General features: G+C 36.0%; 1 protein-coding gene across 1 annotated transcript; it reads right to left on the reverse strand.

Moving 5' to 3' along the window:
• Positions 1 to 711: 711 nt before the first annotated feature.
• On the reverse strand, positions 712 to 12,453 carry LOC126968982 (nuclear receptor coactivator 2). The gene is made up of 5 exons (XM_050814242.1): positions 11,934 to 12,453; positions 6,909 to 7,028; positions 2,779 to 3,073; positions 1,868 to 2,154; positions 712 to 854 (listed from the first exon to the last, which is right to left on the reverse strand). The coding sequence occupies exons 1-5, from the start codon at positions 12,104 to 12,106 to the stop codon at positions 848 to 850; spliced, it is 882 nt and encodes a 293-aa protein (XP_050670199.1). The 5' UTR covers positions 12,107 to 12,453; the 3' UTR covers positions 712 to 847.
• Positions 12,454 to 24,483: the final 12,030 nt, after the last annotated feature.

Genomic DNA, 24,483 nt, shown 5'->3' on the forward strand with positions numbered 1-24,483 from the left:
AGAATTTTCAACAAGTAAAAGACTTTATGCTGACAACCTAAAGTATCGCAATTTGCATTATATTGTACCTTAAATAATTTCAACAAGTAAAAGACTTTATGCTGACAACCTAAAGTATCGCAATTTGCATTATATTGTACCTTAAATAAACAATCACACGCTGCAGACAAATATAAAATAATAACATTCACAAGAAAGTACCACTAGATCACACACACATACACACTTTCAAATCAAGTTCTTCACCGAGTACTAAGTATAATTACCCGGGCGTAATCTTGGACTTAAAGCTATTAATCTTATATCTTTAAACGAGCTATTCTTGTATATATATAATCTGCATCTCGGAAACGGCTCCAATGATTTTCATTAAATTTAGTATATAGGTAGTTTAGGGGGCGAAAAATCGATCTAGCTAAGTTTCAATTTAAAAAAAAATAGTTTTATCCTTTTTTTAGTGAGGAACAGCTACAATAACATTGGAATACAAAAGTAAATTTCGCCACTATATACAAGACTATAGTAGCTCAGAAGACCCCGGTTCGAATTCAGATGTCCTATTAGTTTTTTTTTTTGTTCAAGTTTTGTACATTCTTAAAAATCCGAGCATGGCTCGGTCGTCCAGATATTTGATCTTTATGTGAAATGGCTTGCCCACAAGCTTGTGTACTCACACAATATGTTGAAGTTGCAGTCGAGTCTGAAGACGATCTTGGGTTTGCCGTCGTTGGAGATGGCGGCCGACTCGCAGCGCCGAATGACGCACATGACGGAGCCGGCCTGCTCCGGGCTGGGGCCGCGTACCGGCGCAGCGTGAATTACACTGTCCACGAACCTCCTTAGCAAATCACACTCTAAACATTACAAACGGGTCAAACGTTGAACTATGAATTATTAACCTAGCAATATTAAATAAATAAATATCACACTTCTATGCGCCTTCATTGATAGCTTTTATTTACATGCCATGACTGAGTGGTAATAATTATTATGAATATCCTACATTTGACTTCTTATTAATCATGAGTCATTTTAAGCGTCACTCAAGTTCCATTTATATAGTATCGTCAGAAGTCGTGTGCTCGTGCCTCAGACAATGTGTGCAGGCGGGATGTATTATCATACAAGGTGCTAATTTCACAAGAGACGAGACAAGGAACAACAATAAAATCTTAAAATCAACACGAAATTATAATTATTATCTACTCATCCGAGATGATAATGTTCTTTGGATTTTGAAACAGTGCCTTCTGGTGTCGATGCAGTGATATAGCTGCTATATGGATAAATGCAAAACCAATGAAATATTCCAGGATGATACCAGAACTAATGTTTGCATAGGAGTAAATCGTAACAAAGTAAAAAACTGTATATTGAATAATATAAAAAAAGTACTTGCTGTATGTTTTTCTACAATATCGATACAGTACTTTATAGAATTTTGTCTGTTTGTCTGTATGCATGTCCGGGCAAAAACTACTGAATAGATTTAACACTTATTTTGCATGAATATTTCCATGGGATGACAATCATATAGGCTACAGCGGGCAATAGCCAATTAGGCTCAAACCACCCCTTGCGCGTTCACCGTGGAAATATCAGTTGTCTGGCTGCGCGTAGCATTTGCCAAAAAAGCATCTTAATTGCTGTGCGATCTGTATTGCACCTTATTATATCGCCGTAAGAGTCTATCTTTAATTATTTTACGGAGTGAGCCTTCTGTACTTGTACTATTACATATTCTTTGCTAGAGCTACAGCGCCCTTCAAAACGACACACAATAATGCTTGCACATGACTGTGACACGGCACAAAACGCGCCGCTGTGGTTCCCACATAGCCGGTAAAATAGTAAAATGGCTTCATACCTGGTACCATCGGCAACATCTATGTCCTTAATACGGAATCGAGCTTGAATATTCTGAAACTTCTCCGAATCGGCAGCACCCCAAGCAAAAGTTTGGACAGTCCTCAACAGCGGGTTAAACTTTGCATGATCATCCGGATGCAGCAGGGAGAAGAGAGATTTTTTATAAAGCTCAGTTCTTTCGAAGAGTATAAAGTCTTTTATATTCTCAGTGACGCATTCAATATCGCCTCTCGAATTGATTTCCATTAAAATCAGGCCCAAAACGCTCGTGTAATGTTTGACAGCCTGAAATAAGTATTTATAATTAATTACAACCAATGAGAAAATAATATTATAAAAGTGAAATTTAAATGTACCAGAATAATCAATAACTTAGCCGTATAAAATATGCGTAGGTACAAATTAACCATCGAACATAGGCGCGCTCGGTCGGCAGTCGCCGCGCTCGAATGTGCCGTGCCCCGCGGGGCGATTCGCTCGCTGTCGGTTTTTGAGGCCGCATCATAGGAGCTTAATGTTGTTCGCTCGCGCGTATTTGGGACGGTTGTAGTTTTGGCGGCGAATACGTAAATAGGGACAATTGAAAATTAAATTTACTTTTGATACTCGAAAAAAGTATTGGTAATTAGTATAGGAGTCCCCGGTGCCAGAAATTTTAAAGTTATTGCTTATTTGGTTTACAAGAATGAACTGGTGTGTCTTGTTGCCGCGGGCTGTTCAAGCTGGATTGGCTGGCGCGGCAGTCGCGTATTACTCAGTTTATATCAACATATTGGCTCGCGCGGCAAATAAAGATCAACTCGGTTCGAGCATGGGCTCGTTATTTGTGCGCACCTTAACTCGCGTCCATAGACTCGCCTCATTAAATTAAACAACTCTACTCTCTCAGCGGCTTCCAGATTCAATTACCTCTATCAGAGTACTGATGTCCGAGAAGTGGAAGTCGTGCGACGCCGAGTGCTGAGTGGAGCTGACCTCGCCACCCTGCACCGGGGACAAACATGGGCCGCGCCGCACGGGACACTCCGCGGGACAGTCTCGCCGCCGGTTGAGAGCCTCCTGCAGCTGGCGTGTGGCTTCTCTGACGATGCCGTTCTTGTCCGGCTGCTTCACGTCCGCCAGGCACGCCCCCAGTAACTCTTCCAGCTGGTTTATGACTTCGTTCTCGAGCTCCCGGCGTTTCTTTTCGTTGTGACACTTGTTTCTGTAAATAACATTAAAATCATGATTGAGATTATTTATTATTAAGTAAGTCATTCATCTTCGCAACATTTCTTACACCAAAACAGAAAAAAAGAATGAAGAAGAAATAAAAAATATTAATATATTTTGCTTATAAACGAATGCACGGAGTAAAAAGTTTGTTTTCATTATTATTCTCACGTAAAGTCCAGTACCAGTAGTTACCTCTCTTAATAAAAAATAAAAAAAGTATTTCGTGTGTGTTTTGTAGTAATAATGAAAGCAATGCAAAAGGAAACGTAAAAAACAAAGCTTGTCATGTTTAATACACTGGCACATGAATGGGGTGCAAAGTGTACTCGATTTGCCGAACTACTCTTCAAATATAATGATCAAAAAGTAGGTCCATTTCATTTGTCGTAGATTTTTCAGGATAACAATTCTTAGTATTTTCTTAGATTAACGCGAGTGTTACACATTTAAATATATTTGTATACAAATTATCTATGAAAAAAAATGCTGCCATGGAGCGAGGGAGGATAAGAATATCGACCTTAGTAAATTTGTATTCTATTTCTTTCTATGTCTAGTCCAACCATAACTTGTAACTATGTATATTTACTAAGTCAAGTGTCAGCAATAAACAAAGTATTCCATTCTTAATGACTACCCATGTCTTTAATTCAGGCCTTTAATCTGTTGGACAAGGGATCCTTGGGAAACTATTTCCATAAAGCGAACAATGCAATACATTTCGAATGTTTCGAGGATGTTTCAAAATTATATCACTAAGAAAATTTTGCCCAGACATCTTTTTAAAATTTTAAAATATAACTATTTACGATATAAATTTCCTTGAACTCTACAGCGCTACACAATTTGGCTCAAATCGTTGCTTTATCAGCAGTCCCGTAAAAATAATTATTTTTACAGGTCACAAAAATTTGCAAAATATATAAACAGGATAATATATAATAAGGAGCTTTGGTGTTTTGCAAATATCCCAAAGACGAACAAAGATTTTTTGTGTAAATAAAGACCTTAGATCATTTATACGCCTAGAGATAGACTGTGACAGGTGTGAAAACGTCGAAAAAAAATCGACAATTCGTAGCTTTTCACGTACACTAAGGTATTAAACCCGGCCTGTTTTGACATTGTATAAAAACTACTTTTACTACGTTATTAAAATCTATTGCTAACGTGATATCTGAAGTCGTTGGCACTCTACATGGCCTATCAGGTCTATAGCCATTTGTGCTAGTAGGTCTATATTTGTACAAGTATTAAGGCATTTTATTCAATGAAAATTGTACGATGGAGTGACTTCGACAAAACTCAAAAGAGTGGCGTAATTTATTCACAACTCGAGCAAATTTGCCGACGATCAAGAAGTTCACTTACGAGGGGCGGTCAAAAAGTTCGCGGAATGGCGGGGTTGGCGGGGGTGAGGTCGCTCCTCCAGGTAGCCGCTACTTGAGTAACTCATAATTACTATATATGCCAATTTCTAGCCTAATTGGGTCATTAGCTTTCGAGTTACAAACGAGTGAACAAGTAAATCGGGAACAAACTAGCCACTATGGAGAAAATTGAACATCGCGCCGTCGTAAAGTTCCTCACCAAACAAGGAAAAACGCCTCAAACTATTTTGCAAGAGATGTTAGCTGTTTACGGAGACTCTGCTCCTGGTAAAACCATGATTTACAAATGGCACGGCCTTTTCAAGCAAGGAAGGGAGTCAATTGAAGATGATCCTCGACCTGGACGGCCCATTGAGGCCACTACGCCGGAAATCATTGAAAAAGTTGAAAAACTTGTATTGGAAGACGGAAGGTTGAAGAAGAAACAACTTGCAGCATCAGTTGGAGTATCAGAAACCACAATTTTAAATATTCTTCATCAACATCTTGGCATGAGTAAAGTGTGTTCAAGGTGGGTCCCGAGAATGCTCACGCCGCTGCAAAAACGTGAGCGCGTCAACTGTTCCCGCGAGTATTTGGACCGCTGTGGAGAAGTTAGGGAAGAAATTATGGCCCGAATTGTAACCGGTGATGAAACTTGGGTTCACCACTATGAGCCTGAGTCAAAGCAGGAGTCGATGCAGTGGCACAAAAAAGGCACACCACCCCCAAAAAAATTTAAAGTGTCGCAATCGGCCGGAAAGATCATGGCGACTATTTTTTGGGATACTGAAGGTATTCTTTTGATCGATTATAAAGAACGTGGTGTTTCTATAACGGGAGAGTACTACGCTTCCCTATTGGACCGATTAAAAGAAGCTATTAAAGAAAAAAGAAGAGGAAAACTGACAAAAGGTGTACTCCTTTTGCACGACAACGCGCCCGTTCACACGAGTCATGTTGCGACGGCTGCCATTCATCGATGCGGTTTTGAACAACTACGCCATCCACCCTACAGTCCAGACCTGGCCCCTAGCGATTTTTATTTATTCCCAAAGATGAAGAAAGAGCTGCGTGGAAAAAAATTTAGAGACGATGATGAAGTCAAGTCGGCGATTTCGGCGTATTTTGACGCCCAAGACAAAACCTATTTTTTCGACGGTATTAATAAGTTATATGCCAGATCCCAAAAATGTATTCGTGTTAAGGGGGAATATATTGAAAAGGAAAAATAACATAATGTATCATTTCATCTTTTTTCCCAGTCATTCCGCGAACTTTTTGACCTCCCCTCGTAAATTGTATGGTGTGAAGTTTGAAAAAGATTGGCTGTTTTGTAATTAATAAATTGATAAAATTACTTAATTTGTTAGTATATTGACATACACATTGGTAAAAAAAATCATTAAAAACTGTTAATGTCGGATTCTAATATAATATGGAAATGTGATAATATTATAAGTCCATACTAATTATAAAATGCCTTAGCGTTGCTTTGACGTTAATCAACAATTTTGTTAATGTTTCGCAATATTATTTAAATCGTAACTGGCATATTGAAACTTTTGAAATATCCAAAATGAATGACTTCTAATAAATCGCTGAACAATGTGTCTTAACGCTTGAATTAATGATTTTAAACAACGAACAACCGCAGCATGCAACGTCACGCAATGTGCACAAAATCGTTGCTTTTTTAGTGTCAATCATTTTAACCAGCCTCACACCCATTTAAATATTATTTTGGACCGTGTGTGTAAAATTCATTATTACACTACAGAAACGAACCCAAAAGTAACAAAAGTTTGGATATACGTGAAACAGAAAATTTTATAATATAATAAAAAAATAGTTAAAAAAAACTAAAATACACGCTTAAATTAAAATTAAATTCTCTTTGGTATTCGAAAATTTCCCAATATAAAGTTGAAATTTAAAATTCACACCAACTCCTGCCTTATCGACGGTAGATGAAAATTATATAAATGAACAAAAATCATACTTAGCAAATTGAAAAATGGAATAGTTTTAGTAAATTAATGTAATGGCATCGGTCCTCGATAAATCTGCGAATTTCCAACGAAATCTGGCCGTTTAAAATGGGTCAAAATCGCGCCTAAATAAGTCGCTTACAATCAAAGATACATACAGGTGAAGCTAATAATAAGCGTGTAAAAATATTATCATCCCCAACACGGCATAAGTCTTAATTCCTAAACTCGTTAAATTCTTTTAGATAGGTTTAGTACACACGCGGTGCCTACAGAAATAAAACTTGTTTTATTATATGTATGTACCCTCTCGGAGTAACCCCAAATGCCCGCTTTAGTTTTGTACTTTGAACGCAATCGAGCCAAGGTGTAAATAATTATAATATTTAGAGTTTATCCGTATTATAGATACGTATATAATGAACAATCTCGTCGAATATGTTTCAATTCGCAAGATACGTACATTTGAGACTGTGGCTTATTCTCAGACTTTTTCCTTATCTTCTTAACTGGCGCTGTCACGCTCATCTTGCTTTGCATCCCCCTCCATGTGTCTCCCAGTTGGAGGTCACAGGATTCAATTCTACAGAAGCAGCAAAAAAAGGATCTATTATTAAAACAATGTTCTAATAATGGCTTTGTGGTGATCGGTGAGATGATGTCAGAACACTAACTTGTCACTTAACCGCTCTTTCAATGTATCAATCAAGATACACGTTTTAATAATTGCAATGAACATTCGGCGAGTCTGCAGCGCTTTGTTCCACATTAATCTACTAACCTTGAACACATTAACTACCACATACGTACCTACCTACCGACGTGTGAATGATACAGGTACTATCTAAATGGTTAAAACAAGTAAAAGAATGAGCTCAATTAAGGTATCTTATTTGATATGAATATATATTAATGAAATGATAAAGCCAATACATGCAATATGTACTAATAGAACATTTATTTGAGACTTGATAATAAGTAGGCACCTATATATGTATACTATCAGAAGACAGAATGGGTATACATACAGTTTTGTTACGAATGTAAATAAAACCATAACTAATAGCGTAATTATTACTAAACAACAACATTAATAACAACAACGGTAACAGAAAATATGTATCTAAATAACCTCCAAATAATCCTATCTAGACACTGAATACACGCAAGACGTGTTATAAGAATGAAATACAGCATTGGTTGGAGAGGCGAAGGTTAATTTTCCAAAATTTGATTTGATTACCGAATGGCGAATACCAAATAAAGAATAGAATGAGTTCGATGTGAAAGAGACAGACACAGCAGTAAAACGACGCCTGCCGACTACCGAGGAGCCCCACAAGTCACAAGGCAACCTCTCTGCGACGGGCGACCGCGCAACCTTGAAATAATAATGTTCGGAATACAACAACCGACAACGCGCCATAAGCGTGCTGCGTGACCAGAAATAGGCAGTAGATCAAACCATTTACCATTCGCAAATTTCGCTTATAAGGGCCCTTCTCTGTAGGTATATTTTGTGGCATTGAAATTATTACCCATCTACAAATGTTTGTCCACTCGAAAAACAATTGTATCTTTCTGCAATTTTGTAAGATCGTCTTGCAGTTTGCATTGACAGTGAATCAGTGAAAGTTGATAAGTATTGGCAGCGTTATGCGAATCAAGATTTCGCTTTTACAATAGTTACTCAACAGGTATTCGTCATGAATCACACTCTTCGGCCTGTTGGCGATTAACTCAATGCCTTCAACAAAATATAATGTATTGTAATAGACTCTATTCTGTTTATGATTTTATACTTTCATCATGCCTAATTATTACACAATGACTTAGTGTACCTACTATATTGTGTTACATATTGACAAACACTGATTATTCTTAATAACAAAAGCGTTCAGTACCTAGTTGTAAACTAATCTCTATGACTAAGTAACCCAGTTTAAGCAGAAATCAAAAGAAAAAGAGGATGTTTTTAAAAACTTGTTACAATGTAGATAAGAAAATTCCATGTTACGTAATAGAATACCTAGGTCCTTATTTAGGATGATTATAGATGCGTTACAATATTAATTACCATGTAGACATATTATTAGGTTTAAGTTATAGGTTCCCACTACATTAATCATGATATACAATACATGACCATCAGTGACAAAGTTGTTTCAGTATATTTATGTTTACATAGTTAGTTTTCAAGATGAACATATTACCTACTTATAATGTCGTCGTAAACGAAAAGGTTTATAGTACCTCCTCTTTTTATTGATATGATTCTGAAACATATTTGGACAAAATTAAGTCCAAATTTTACATTTAGGCGTGAGCCAAAAGCTGAGTGAAGTGATAATTGTTGCATAAACATTTTAAACGTTGCATCTCAATATAAATTTCAAAAGAAAAGTTTTAGTAACTTGAATCTTAATTCTAATATAAAATTATACAATGTGAATATTTATTTATATGCGTATTAAGTCGCATTTATAGAAAGGATTCCATATACTTATATTTATTTTTATAATTTGGAATTATAACGTATTTCGAACAAGCGTATTTAATAGACAGATATGAGTAGTTGTGTAGCTAAATACCTTAGAATTACGTTTGAGGAAAACTAACATCTTCCATGCTTTAACAATAATAATATGATCATAATGATTGATAAATCTCAACTTGGAATCAAATAGAAATCCCAAATCACAAACAACTGGTACCTTATTTAAAATCTCCTTGTTAATTTTGTAAGATTCAAGTTTTTTTTTCGCTTGGAGAATTTAATGTGTGAGCACTTGTATGCATTGTTTTCCATTTTATTATCAACACACCAATCGTATGGTCTGCTGTATCATCTATGACAATCAAAAAGAGAGTTGGTCCTAAATGGAACCCTCGGGGAAAGCAAGACTTTGCTGTGAAATCATTGGATTTATAGTCACCCAGAACAACGCTCTTGGTTCTATTTCTCAAATAATAACTAAATCATTGCAAAGGTTGCCAAGAAATCCATAATGTTTTAATTTTATTAAGTATCTCATGGTTCACTCTATCGAATGCACTATTAAAATCAGTGTAAATAGCATCAATTTCATTACCATTATCTATATACTATTTATCTAGTTTGTAAACTGTAGGTTTGATGTAGTTGAGCAATGTTTTAAAACTCAATGTTGATTGTCTTTTAATTATATTACTTAAGTAAGGAGTTACTGCTGATAAAAACGATCGTTCAAAAATTTTGGAAAAATGTGATTAATACAGGAACTGGGCGTTATTATTTTTGATGTTCTCTCTATGGAACTTTTGATATAATATAGGAACTATATTTGCAATCCACAAATCAGTAAAAATTTAAGTTTGCATGGATTAATTGACATGGATTAATCTCTAACGGTAACGTTAAGTGCTTGAAAGTTTTTAAAGTTAGGCGGAATACCATCGGGGCCAATTCCTTTCCTGGGATTAGTAAAACGTAGTAACTTAAAAATATTTATTTCTCTTGTTTCCACATAGGAAATGGAAAACTAGGGAAACGAGGAAAACTGGAAAAAAAGATTGTAACTATCAAAATTACAAACATTCATGTTATCCTTTGTAAATATTGATTGGAAATTAGTAGCAAATAGTTCTGTTATGCCTTGCCAAGTTTGTGAACTTATATCGTTCAATTACATCTTAATAGGTATTTCGGATGACAAATTCCGTTTATATTTAATAAACGGAACGAATGTATGTAATGTTTACAGGCAACTTAGCGAATTTCCTAGAAATTGAGAATCATAATGTTAATATAAGGATCAGACATAAACTTGCTACACGTACTCGGTTAAGTAGAGTTAGTAAGACTGTAGGCGATGTATATTGCTTTAACAACATGCCATTACAAAATAAAACAACAAATTTTTAAAAGAATTGTTAAAACTTAAAGAGGTGGTCTAAGTTATTTGATGATACCACAGATTGGTATACATAAAACGGTATTACTCTTCGAATATCATAGTTCTAGGTCAACTGAAAATACCCTATAAATGTTGATTCTCTTGAGATTATCGAAACTTAAAAGTTTTTTCACAGCTTCAAGAGACTGTCGACTTGAGTGTAAATTTTTAATTTCAACTCGATATATCCACGCGTTTCTGAGATAAATGTTCTTTAAAGACAAACATAATGATCCTATAGGGGTTCCGGTTTTTCCCTTTAGGGGTACGGAACCCAAACCCGGCTTGAATTTTCGAATGATTGGTAGTTTTCGCCTAAGTGATTTTAAATCCTATTTAGATTAAAATATTTGAATTTGATATTTAAATTATAATAATATGTTATGTATCAGCTCATAGTTACAACACTATGTACGGTGTAATTATCTCGTGCACCCGCACTTCTTCAGGGTTATCAGACTACATAATGGGTTTGGAAAGTACTAGGATTATTACTAATTCATAATATCATGTCGATGCAGATAATGCATAATATTGTATTTTTTGATATGATATCATCATATTATATTCATCATCATAATCATAATAGCCGGAAGACGTCCACTGATGGATAAAGGCCTCCCTAAAGATGGCCACGACACGGACGATCGGTCCTGCACTACCCTCATCCGATATCCAAAATTGAGAAACGGGAAAGCTGATTGCACAACAAAATGATGAGTGTACCTACGCACTACACAACGCTGGTTCTGACAAAGCTCAAAGAGAAGTAGGTATGAAGATAGTAACAAAATTGATACAAAAAGATACATAATATAAATAACAATGTATTGAATCACTTGATCTTGCGCAAATACTATATTATGCAATATGTACACAATAAAGGTTTTTAAACAGACTAAGCACAACAGAAACGTGATATAATTAAGTAATAGTATAACACCGAAGAAGTCTGACGTCATTTACAACAGTAACAAAAATCCTATTCGTTTCATCTGTTAACAATTTATATTTTATATAAATCATAAAATTTGTTATACAATATTTTAAAGGTGCATAATTTGGCATGATTACTCTGTAAGACTGTAGGTACCAGAATATTGAAAACCAATCAGTGCAGATCTCCATGAAAAGTTAAATAGAAAATTAATCAATCAAATGTTGTACATATTATTTTTTGTAAGGAAAGGATATTTCAAAGGACTCCCAAGACCCCTAACGTAACGATTGATTTTGTAAAGTTAACAGAATTAGGAAACCCTCAAAATTCTATTTTCGCAGACAAATTACATTTTCTAGTTCTTCTTATCTAGGATGCTTATATTATTGTTGGAAAAAGTGTAAAAAGCTTTCCGATTTTCATGACATCAACAAAGTTTTTTACCACTGAAACCACGACCCATGAAACTTTGAACGCGACTGCAGTTGCGTTATATGCGCGATACCTTATTTTCTACGTAATAATTTTATTAACAAGTACGTAGAAAGCATTCCCACTGACACATCCAAAATAAAAGCTCCTTAAGCTATGTTCAGCAGGAATCAGCGTTTACCTTGACAATGTTTTGACAACGGCTACATCAATGTCGAAAAATATATCAACAAGCTCCTCAACATCAGAATCCGATGTCGTCGGGGGTGTCAAGTGAGCCGACTGTGGCACCCCATCAGTGGAGTGGTTGCCAGCGTCCGATAGAAATAGTGCTGCCTGTACCATCGGCAACATCTCTAAAAGTGGTCACCGTCCTGCACCCTTCTGCCTCCACCGTCAAACAACTTAGTTAAACACAGTTTCAATCCGCGTCCAAACACACACTGCATTGCGCCACGCTTTCCGCGACGCTATTTTTTAAGTGCTAATAAATTACCGAACAAAATAATCCAACATTCACCACGGCTAAATGAAAACATACGATCCAGCGTTTAGTGTTCACGCTTGCCGCTTGGCAAACATTCCTTGCAGAAAACGTGCAACGTTCTTATTACGCAGCTATTAAATATAATGCGATTTCCTATCGACAAGCGAGTCGTGCAAAACGTTCGCTACGAACGACGATGAAAGTCAACTGAAAGACGAGACACACATATATATACATCCTTGTTGTTTATGTCTTCACAAATTTATCAACACAGCGCGGTGCTAGGCGTCGGCGCGATACGACACGAAACATCGACTGTAGTTACTGTACAAGACGAAAAATTTACTGGGACACACTCAAACTACTTCTGTCGCAGTCACACTTATTGCTGTTTTATATAGCTCTACGCTTCGAGGTTCTATTATTATTTTTTTATTATCTGTTATCTCTTTCGGCAAAACGATATCAGTCTTCATCTCGATAAAGTCTGAGACTGCTAGTTTTAATATTATGTAAATAAATATAACTGTATTCATAAATTTTGCAAAATAAAGTTACTACTTATATGTAAAATTTTATTTATATGTAGGTAGTTGAATTCATGTGAAGCCAAGATAAAATCACGAGACATTCAAACGATTACTAGCATAAACAGCATGCAACAAACACAGATAAAGAAACATTAATACAAATGGTATCAGTAAGCCCGAGATACCTAGATAACATGAATAGTGAATACAGTTTAGGTGCATAACTACGTATAGTCATGAAAGTGAAATGGAACAGTATTCGTGTCAAGTGCACAGTATAGATAACAAGGTCACTCATTGCATAACAATCTAGTTATATTTTTGTGAATCAATCTTACTCAATCAAATTGGTACATTTTGTGCTAAAATATGTTTAAAAATTGCAAAAAACGTATTTTGCTTTAATAAGTAGTAACTAATAAGTGACAATAAAAAATAGGCGATTCCAAAACTTTGCCTCGAGATTTCAAAATAAGAGAAAGTACAAAAACGCTACACTCACATTTTGAAAAAAATAATGACTGTTAGAAGATCTGCGAATGTTGCAAAAATAAATGAATGAAATTCAAATCGAGTTAGCAAATGATAAAAGGACATTGATAGTGAAGCAAGTAAGGAGGCATATTAAGTAGAGGAAGATGAGCGTGCGGCATGTGCAGATATCGGTGCAGGCGGCAGGCGGCGGGCGGCGGGCGGAGGCGGAGGCGGCCCCGCGCAACTATGTCAGTGGGTCACGGCAATGACGTGGCACATGGCCGCGGCCGCGCCGAGCCGCGCACTTCATTCTAATTCCGCTTCGTCGGTCTCCGTGTCATCGCTTTCCTATTTATTTACACCGTCTCCACACTGCATTCGATATTTGTCATTATTTTGATGTTACATAACAAATATGGACATGTTCTGACCACCTAATTAACAATTTTTCTTTGAATTTTTTAGGGATCTAGAACGGCTATGACTATAACAACAAGAATTCACGAGGATAACAATCGACCTTGACAATAATTATAATAATTAATATAACTAGATGATGCATTAATTATATATTGACCTGTTTAGATAGCTATAACACTTTGCATTCTAATCATAATGAATTTTAATTCGATGATCCTATATAGATGATTTTTACATAGTGAAATAGTTAAAACTAATCAAGGCTAACGAAGGGAAGTCGGAATTTACATGATGAAAAACGAAGTTTAATTGTAAAAATTAATCAAAAGGCGTAGTCCCTGACCCATGGAAGTCAGCCTTTAACCGTTCAATCCAAAAATAAAGAAGACAAAGCGGATCCGGCAAACTACTTTCCTATAGCTATTACCTCCCTGATCTCCAAAATCATGGAGAGCTTAATTAACCGCCAGCCCTTGGTATACCTAGAAGGTCACCAGTTGATTAACGACCGACAGCATGGCTTTCGCCATGGTCGGTCGGCAGTTGATCTTGGTATACCTAACACATAGAAGGTCGGCGGCTATTTGAAAGCAAGGGGGAAGTCCTGGCAGTTAGCCTAGATAAAGCGAAGGCCTTTAATCATTTATGACACATGGCGCTTCTCTCAAAACTTCCACCAATTGGGCTTCCCGAGAGTTTATGCGTGTAAGTGGACCTCCAGCTTCCTCACTGGGCGCAGCATACAGGTCATTGTTGATGGTTATTGCTCGAACCCGAAGCCTGTGAACGCTTGAGTTCCCCAAGGCTGTGTGCTATCTCCGAAACTGTTTCCTCTGCATATCAATGATATGTTGGACACCTCCAACATTCAGGAGGGCAAGGCTATATTGGCTTCAAAGAAGCTGGTTGTCATAAATACAGCACGGCAGTACTTCAAACCGGCCCACATTCTAGCGCTCTACATAGCGCAGGTCCGGCCACATATAGAGTATTGCTGTCATTATGGATCTGGCGCACCCCAGTAGTTAGTCATCACGGAGAGTGTTCCGAAGAGCTGTTTCACCTGAATCCTGCCCCCAAACTCCACCTACACACGACACGCCACAAATAAGAATATCATCCCCACCATCTGGATGAATGGCGGGTCTCCATAGTGCCGTTTACAAGGATCTTTCTTCCACTTACTACAAAGCTGTGGAATGAGCTTCCTTATGCGGTGTTTCCAGCACGATACGAAATGGGTACCTTCAAAAAAAGCACACCTTTCTTAAAGGTAGGCAACGCTCTTATGATTTCCTCTGGTTTTGCAAAAGAATGTGAACGGCAGTGATTACTTAACAGCAGGTGAACCTGTTTGCCCTATTTTTCCATAAAAAAAAGTATGGAAACGGTACTAGAAATTGAAGGAAATTATCAAAAATAAAGAAATAAGAGAAAACTATTTAATAAATTATGTAGAGCCAGCCAGCCCCCACGTATGTCTGCTAGAAAAGAGCAAAGCAACATATACAATTAGAAGTTTGTCAACATTCTTAGGAGAGAAGCATGCTCAAAGAAGAGAACAGACAGATCAAAAAAAGGTAATAGCTATAAGAGAAAAAACATGTTACAACTGTGAAAAAGCTTAAACGTAGATGGACGGGACACACAATAAGAGGTAAAGAGAAATGGATATCCACTTAAATATAAAACTAGAAAAAGAGGAAGATATTTAAGATGGGAAGACGAAATTAAAAAAATAGCAGGAATAAAATGGACTAGACTGGCAATTAGCAGAGAAGAATGGAGAAAACCCTTTACGAAAAGATACGGTTGTCGACGTCGTCTGGAGTCAGGAGCACGAGGATTCAGCTAAAACTTAATAATTTTAATTTAAAAAAAATATTAAACTATTATTATAATAATATAAAGTACGATTGAAACTGCCTCGAGTTATAGGCCAATGTCTGACAGACTACAATATCATCCGGAAGCGGCTCCTCGAAAACCAACAATACTAATAAATACTAAATATGTCATCATTTGCATAATATTCATAATATTTTGGAAAAATTTCCCCTTTTCAATTTTAACTGTATTAATAAGTTTCTGATGAAATAACTGGAAACATGTGGATTTGAACCATTGAATCGATAAAATTCAGGTATGTTTTGTGGTTTATTTAAACAACACGCATGAACAACATGATTAACATTCGAGAACTGAGAAGGACTGCTCATATCAATTTTGTTGTACCTCCGAGGTTGTTTGTAAACAAGTTTTTAATCCCATGTATGTGCTTCAACTGATAGGCTTCATAACTCAGTATATAATCTCTAATTAGTGTCTGCGTTATAAAAATTAATGTGTCCCGAAAGGTATCGCTACTTTTAAAATACTGATGAATACTTTTAACTAACATTTTCAATTTAGTTATTAGAGCACTATTAGAAGCTTATTTGTGGTTCTTTCTACTTAAACTGCATGCACCATTATTTTACAAATTAGTAACATATTTATAGGTGAAATACAGAAAACCAAAGGCAGATATCTCATTATTTTTATTGATCAATTGAAACTGACAAAGCTTCCATACAGGGAAGCTATCACATTATGTTAATAGATGACCATGCCCTATCCTAACACTAATTGATACATAATATTAGGTCAGCGCTAAGCTCTTATCCTGTAACGTAATAATTATATCTGTTGGTAAATAACAGCTTAAAATGGCCTAGACTCCCGTATAAAACCATCATTCACGTCACTCAAGTAAAACAAACCGCGCTCCCAATACATATACCACCAAGATATTTTTTATATATTTTTGAAGCGAAGATTTTATACGGACGTTCAGGCCCCTCGCCGTGCGAGTTCTTCTCGAGATAAACGTCAGATTTTCAAGCGTTACACGAAAACGTCAAATTTAGGACCGTTACACGATATATATATATGTGCATGCAGAGTGGCAGCTGCCGCGCGCTCCACAAAACCAAAACGTAAATAGTTTTCTGTATGGAATTACGATTTCGAAAACTATTTATTAAGCTATGAAAGTAATTAGTTATTATTTTCAAGTAAAAATTGGTACTCATGAAAATTATATTATTTTGTTGCCGCTGCAAAATTTATGTTAACATTCCTACCGAGATATTATATCATATGCGAACGCTGGAACGAGATAGTATATCATATCCAAAGAATATGGAATAGTAGTGTAATATGGTGTAATTCAGATCAAACAACATACATTTTTATTCAAATCGAATTTGTCTCTCTTTCTATCGCGTGACTCTTACCTCTTCTGACGACATTAGGGTTGTCTTCTTTACCTAAAACTGTACCTACCTAGTATAAGGTCATCTTATAAAAATAGCTCAGTTTTTTCTATAATATAAAGAGGTATGTTATCGTAATTATTTTATATGTATATTCTTTCGTTGTCAAACCTACATTAGTTGTAGATAGTAATGTATGCATTGGAAGACTACGACATAGTCAGACCTACTTTAGTATAGGAAATAAATAGATAGCTTTCATGAATGGTCATTTAATTATAAGAATAATCACTTTAAATTAGATTGTTTCGGTCTTTAGGAAGCTTATTTTTTTTTGTATTGCAATGTCCTTTAATATGCTATGCTTTTTTATGTTTCTCCATTTTTAAATGATCGGTCTAACCGGTGAAGTAGGTGACAAACAATTTGGCTTCGCCACACAGATGACCGCGAAATCACTCAAGGTTTCGAGACCCAGTTTTCCGATACTAGGGGAGGGACTAATGGGAGTGTTTTCGTGGAACGGTGATACGACAAATAAGGTTTAATTAAGTGACACTTCCGAGCAAACTTAGTGTTCTGGGGGTTAAATTGGACAAGTTCCACCCCATTCCGCGCAAGAGAGGACTCGATAGAAGTCAAGTTTCGTCCAGCACCGATCAGGGTTTCACGAGAGGCCTGCATGGCCCGAGTATACAGCATCTCCAGTTCTATCATCTGCATAGTAATGCATGTGGGAGGCGTCCTACATAATATCATTGGTATGTTAATATTTATTTTGTTTTAAAAGTAAAGTTTCATGTATCATGTTTTATATTCAGACTTAGGCCCCTTTTCCAATGGAATTTAATCAATAGGCAGCAACACAATATGTGAGCTCTTTTTCGATTCAACTAATGAGTTTCGTTTCTCTTGGGTGGCTTAGCAATTTGATGAAATGAGACCACTAATGGAAATATAAATAGCTAAGGGATGACGTACAGTTCATTTTAATCTCATAATAATAATTATGAAAGTAATTATTAGTCTACAACATTCCAAGCTACATACTGTCAAGCTCATTACATCATGTCAAGTACTATGAACAAAATATACTAACACTTCTGTTTAGCAGTGACTGTTCAGTATATTTCTCAATGTATGTATGTTCTCAAGGTGTTCCAATAATACAAGCTTTGTCGATGTTGATATTATTTTCCTTACAAAGAAATATGCGTAGGATTTTCCTGTTGTATGGCTCAGGTTTGACATTTCAATTTCCTCAAAACCACACCCCACAAATTGGAATACCATCCTCACCAGCCGGACTTGTAGCGCTCCAACGAACGACCGCTGAGGATTCTTGAAAAACCCAAAATTTTTCTGAGCGGCACTACAATTGCGCTCGTCACTTTGAGGCATTTGACTCATTTGCCCAGTAATTTTATTAGATACGGCGCCCTTCAAACTGAAACACATTATGTTTACACATTACTGCTTCACGGCAGAAATAGGCGTAGTTGTGGTCCCATAACCTAGCCAACCCATAATCTAGCCGGCTTCCTCTGCCTCCCACTCGTGATGAAGAGCAGCGCCATTCAACTGAATGGTGGTCCGTGAAGCTCACTGTTACCTAAACAGTCGTCAGAGTGAAAAGGAAACCTCACGAGTGCGTTGGTCACGTGGGCGTTGGATCGATCACTCGCCGGGCAGCCGGCCGCGAGAGCGCAAGCGCGAACATATGCTTTCCTATCGACCGACAACTTTTTAGCTAAGTCTTTTGAGGCAGGTTAGGCTTTCAACCTGGGGTCAAGGTCATGTTTCTTCCCGCTAAAGGTTGCACAGATGTATACGAGTGATTTCCTTCATCACTATTTACACTTATCGAGTTGCAATGCTATAAGTTTCAAACATACAATACGTTAATATCCACAGACACTGAACGAGCCAATGTTAATGACCTTTATTCAAATACCTTCAAAAGGAGAAGCTATGTTGACTTGTTTTTACTTTTATAAGGCAAAATACTAAGTGATACAATATAGAATTGTATCGCTATATTATCTAAAATATTGTTACGAGTTTATTACTAAGGACATACATAATATTTGAAATGCTGGCTTCTTACTATTTAGCATTAGTACATCGCCCCGACTTACCAGACAATTTGATTTTTTACTTTAATTTACTTTACACATTATTACATAATATACAAGTTATCAATAGTTTTCGCGGAAAATAGTTCACAACAACACAATAGGTACAGATACAGCGCGTGTTAACAGGTGAAGAAGTACTTTTAGTTTAATGTCTTTAATCTTTATTAGTTTATATTGGTTTAGAATTTAGATAATTATCTATTGGTAACTATTAGTCTTACTTTTATTCTGTAAAAAAATAGTCTTACTTTTATTCTGTAAAAAAAGTCTTACTTATATATATATATATATATATATATATATATATATATAAGAAATACACTGTCATACTTATCTTATAACGAAGCTGACCCTACAGAGGTTGTTCTATCCAAAATTAAAAAAAATACTGCTGTTTATAAACATGTCAATAGACATCGCAAAAACCTTAACCAATTAAAGAAGTAAGAAGCAAAACAAAAACGTATGTCTGAATAATTCATATATAATTATTTATGTTAATTTAGATTTGGATTTGCAGTGTCTAAGTCGTCTTTTCTCCTGATAATGATGAATTTCTATTACTGCATCTCTCAGAAATAAAATAATTTGAAGCAGTAGTTTAAGAATTATAACTAGTCAAAGTTGTTTAATTTTGTCACACACTTCACCGATCATCAAAACTAAGGTTTCATTTAGTCCTCGACCAACAACCTTAGGCTGCTAAGGTATAGATAGGGCTGCTAACGATTGTCGTCAGCGCGACGTAGCGCCACGTAGCACCACGGATGGTACGCGCTACGCTCGACGCCGGTCAAGCGAGTCAGCACTGAGTGTGCGTTCTTAGTCACGGCGCACCGCGTATGGCAGATTATTGCAGGAGGTCTACTCGCAAAATCCACAACGATATATTCGGAACGATACGATAATAATATGTTATGTTTTTAAAGTGATAACCCTCACTTCTAGGATTAATACACAAATAAAATTTTAAAAACAAAATTTTATGAACGATTTTTCAAATTTTATTTGTGTATTAATCCTAGAAGTGAGGCTTATCACTTTAAAAACATAACATATTGTTTAGATTTACAAGAGCGACATCTCAAGTCAATTTCCTAATATGCAAACATTGGGGTTGAGCAGGTTATCAACTGTAAAGTTGATCCTATAGATGAACGAAAGAAAGCCACAACCTGAGAGTTGAACAAAGCAAACAGAATTTTATAACGGAGTCGGTACTCGAACGGTTAGCTTAGTTGGTTACAGCACCGGCACGGAACGCCGGAGATCGTGGGTTCGAATTCCGCATCGTTCATAAAATTTTGTTTTTCAAATTTTATTCGATACGATAATACTCCGAATATTTCGCACCTACTACACACATACACCTCTACTCTAACAAGTGTTCGTATTCCATATCGTTTATCGTAACAACATCGTAACCATAGACTAATATGTTGAATTTTTTACTATGTTAGAGTGAATGAATTATGCGCAAACCTTGAAAATGTAAATATTATCTGTGCTATGTCGCTGTTAAGTGTCAAAAGTCATAACATAGTTTAGGCGCTAAGGATGTAAATGTAAATATTCAAAAATTTTGTAACGAATATAATATGACCATTTAAAATTGAATAAATAATACAAAACTTGCAGATAATAAAATGTAAAAAAAGTAACTCAAGCCTTCTCGTTGACTTCCTATTACTCAGGCGGCCATTTGCATTACTTTCTACGCATAATAACGATCAATTTGACTTAAATTACTTGGTAGTAAAAAAAAACCGGTTGAATATGTAATTGGTGTTTAAATATTTGTCGTATGTTTATTTATTAAATATACACCAAAAGACTCAAGAAATTGACTCCAAAAGTACAACTATTACTTGAAACGATAATAGCAACGACAGCCTAGAAGGTGTCGTTGAGATTATCTGAAAAGTGACGTTTGATTATTTGTCAAATTCGAATATTCGTTTCTGACATTTTCAACTAAGAGTAGGGTTAGGACCGATAATTCAGTTCGTTCAATCATCGATTCAACATTGATTACGATGTAAGAGTAGGATTCGACACGACTAATGCCACGATAAATCGAATATCAATTGTAGAGTAGGCCCCCAGAGCGGATTTACAAGTCGATATCTGTTCCTTGCGCACGCGGGAAAGTAAGATGCAAAAATATAAGTATGAGTATCAGAAAGATCGCAATTTACAGTTCGCAATTTCCGATAACGAAACTTATCGAGGACTGACTAACTAGTTTTCGAATTAATAGGAGTTCTACTGTATTGAGTAAAATACTGGACTTTACCGTGTACGTCGTCTAAACAGCAGGCAGTTTTACGCAATTTTGGTACATTACCCAAGATATCTCTTAAACTAATAGTCAGATTTTAATGATTTAAGGAGAAATAGTATCTACATTAAATGTTCTTTATGATAAAGTAATAATCAATAAAAAGGCATTCAAATCACGGAAATAACACTGATGAATGTCAAAAAATTACGATTTACTTAATGAATTTACCGACATATTGACATATTTTGTAAAAAGCCTACTTAAGGGTAGCTTAGAATTTTATTCTAATATATATAATTCTCGTACCCCTTTTGTTTAATATCAAACTCCTACGAAACGGCTTAACCGATTTGTATGAAATTTTGTGTGCAGCAGATCTGAGAATCAACTAACATCTATTTTTCATACCCCTAAATGATAAGGGTGACCCACTCCTATATATATATTTTTTATATTTTTTTGAGATTTTTTTTTATTTAATTATGATGCAGCATTGAAAAATATATACAACTTCACACTTTTGTGTGTAATTGTAGAACGATATTTCGTAGGTCTGAGAATCGGCCAGCATCTATTTTTAATACGCCACAAATTTTAATTAAAATTATTTTTTTTATTACTTTATATGGCAATACAACGTTTGCTGGGTCAGCTAGTTATATATTATAGATATTACAAGTATTCTAAGTTCCAGTATCTTACTTTGCAATCTTTCAAAATTATTTGAATAAAAATAATATACCCACAAAAAGTCCACATTTTTGGGCAACCGATACATAATTTGATTGTTACATTTTCATTCTGTACAAACAATACCCTGTTTATTAAATAAAGTAGCACATGTTAAATCTCGCTGAGCCGGATGAAGAAAGCGCTATTGGCCGCGGCTTGCGGGACTCTGCCCGGATTGATCGGGGCCGCATTGTTCGCGCAGCGAGCACCAGGGTCGCCATGGAGACCGCCAGCCGAAGATGCCGGCGCGCCCGACACGACGCCATCCTAATAGCTACTTTCCTATACGTACGTAGGTAACACTAAAAGTTTTGTGTAACTTAAAAATACAACATGTTATAACCAAAATATTATGTTTATTGCTTTTTCTGAATTTCATGAATTTGGCTCATACCAATCCCCAATAGTCCTCGAATTGTCTCCTAGGTAATCCGCGGGTTTTCTTATATTAGCCGCTTAACAGTGGCCACCTTATTTACGTTGACGGCAGTTTAAGGCAGCGCTTCACGAAATTCTTCATATAAAAAAACCCGATCTCTCTCTCAGATTCAGCAAACCATCGCCTCACGGTGGTCAAGCAAGGTGCTTCTCTCCCAAAAGCATTTTGAAGACGAGCGGTAGTCTTGCGGAGTCTCCTTTATACAGGATGACGGCTAGATTATGAGTACCACAACGGCGACTATTTCTGCCGTGAAGGAGTAATGTGTAAACATTATTGTGTTTCGGTCAGAAGGGCGCCGTAGCTAGTAGATTTTTCAAGAATCCTGAGCGGCACTGCATTGTATCAATAATAACCATCAACTAAACGGCCTGCTCGACTTGTCCCTTATTATCATAAGAAAAAATTAGGAAAACGGTTGTCCCTAAATGTCGCCACTGAAACATCCCGCCAATTCCATACCTAAACGCTTGAAATTGTACTTAAACGATTTTGGGCTCTTCGAGCTCAAAAATATAATTTGTTTTTCTTGAGCTCTTCGAGCGGAAAGAGTAAGCTGTTCTATGTTATGACAGAACTTCAATAAAATCCTATTTTATAAATTTTAATTTTCAAACGTGTGCCGCGTGGCGGATGAATGAATATTCAAAAGTTATCGCCGTTTGAAAAGTCAAAAAAACAATGTTCTATGAAAACATTTACATAAGCCTTTGTTAAATATTACCAAATGAACAAAAATCTGTAAATTCATTCGCAAAACATGCAAAACTGTTGTATAAGTATTTTACAAAATAACTTTCACTGCAAGCAGAGAAAATTTAAAAGTTGGGAAATTATTGATTCCACCCAGTTTTTAAAAAATCGAGTTTTCTTCAGATATCGACGTTTTTGCTTTTCTTACAATTTTTAAGGAGATGTATGTATGGCTGACTGCGTGTGTGTGTGTGTTAACATTCGGAAGGGCTTGACCAAACTGACATTTTTTTACAATTTGGACCGGTAGATTTTGATAAATCTCAAAGCAACTACGAAAAAAATTCTTCTAAATGTGTTTTTCTTTAAATAATTTTTAAACGGCTGTACTGACTGAAAATTGCGTGAAAATCGGTTTATTCATTGAAAAGTAATTTAGACTAGAACAGCTTTGAACCCTAATAGCTCAAAATAACACAAATTATATTTTTGAGCTCGAAGAGCTATAGTAGACCGCACTATTTGAAACGTTTGGTATGGAAGTTGCAGGGATGGTCTTTAGGGGCAACCGTTTTCCTATTTTTTTTATATGGAAAAGGAGGACAAACGAGCTTACGGGTAACCTGGTGTTAAGTGATCACCCCACACATTCTCTTGCAACACCAGAGGAATCACAGGAGCTTTGCTGGCTTTTGAGGAAGGTGTACGCGCCTTTTTAGAAGGTACTCATGTGGTTTGGAATTCAAATCCAAATTCAAATATTTTTACTCAAAATAGGATGTGACATCACTTATTGAAAGTAAAAAAAACTATTACCCATTCCAAAATGAATGCCTCAGACCTGAGAAGAATGGGCACAACAAATTGAGCGGTCTTTTTTTTCATCAAAAGATATGTTTACAAAGTAATATTGTACAATTAAAAACAATTCTTTTGAATAACGTAATACTTTTGTTTTGAACATTTTCTGGGATCTTGTTGTAAAAGCATATACATCGCCCCACAAAAGACTTACTAACTCAAGTTGAGTTAGCCGAGTAGTAGGCATTATAAGTTTATGTCTGTTCCTGATGTTAACGTTATGGTTATGACAGTTTCTAGCAAATTCACTTATGTGCCTATGATGATACATTACATTATCAAGAATATGTTGAGAAGCAACAGTCAAGATGTTATTTCTTTGAATTTTGCTCTCAATTATTCCTTAGGGCCTAGGTTATAAATAGCGCGAATAGCCCTTTTCTGCAGCACAAATATAGCATTAATATCGGCATCGT

The sequence above is a fragment of the Leptidea sinapis genome, chromosome 17, assembly GCF_905404315.1.
Source record: "Leptidea sinapis chromosome 17, ilLepSina1.1, whole genome shotgun sequence".
NCBI lineage: Eukaryota > Metazoa > Arthropoda > Insecta > Lepidoptera > Pieridae > Leptidea > Leptidea sinapis.

Bases quoted from the DNA above. Each gene is read 5' to 3' on its own strand.
- LOC126968982 (XM_050814242.1), bottom strand. From the start codon at position 12,106: ATGTTGCCGATGGTACAGGCAGCACTATTTCTATCGGACGCTGGCAAC. The intron at 7,029-11,933 runs GTAAACGCTGAT...CTGCTTCTGTAG, and splicing joins GTTGTCAAAACATTGTCAAG to AATTGAATCCTGTGACCTCC. The intron at 3,074-6,908 runs GTACGTATCTTG...TGTTATTTACAG, and splicing joins AATAAGCCACAGTCTCAAAT to AAACAAGTGTCACAACGAAA.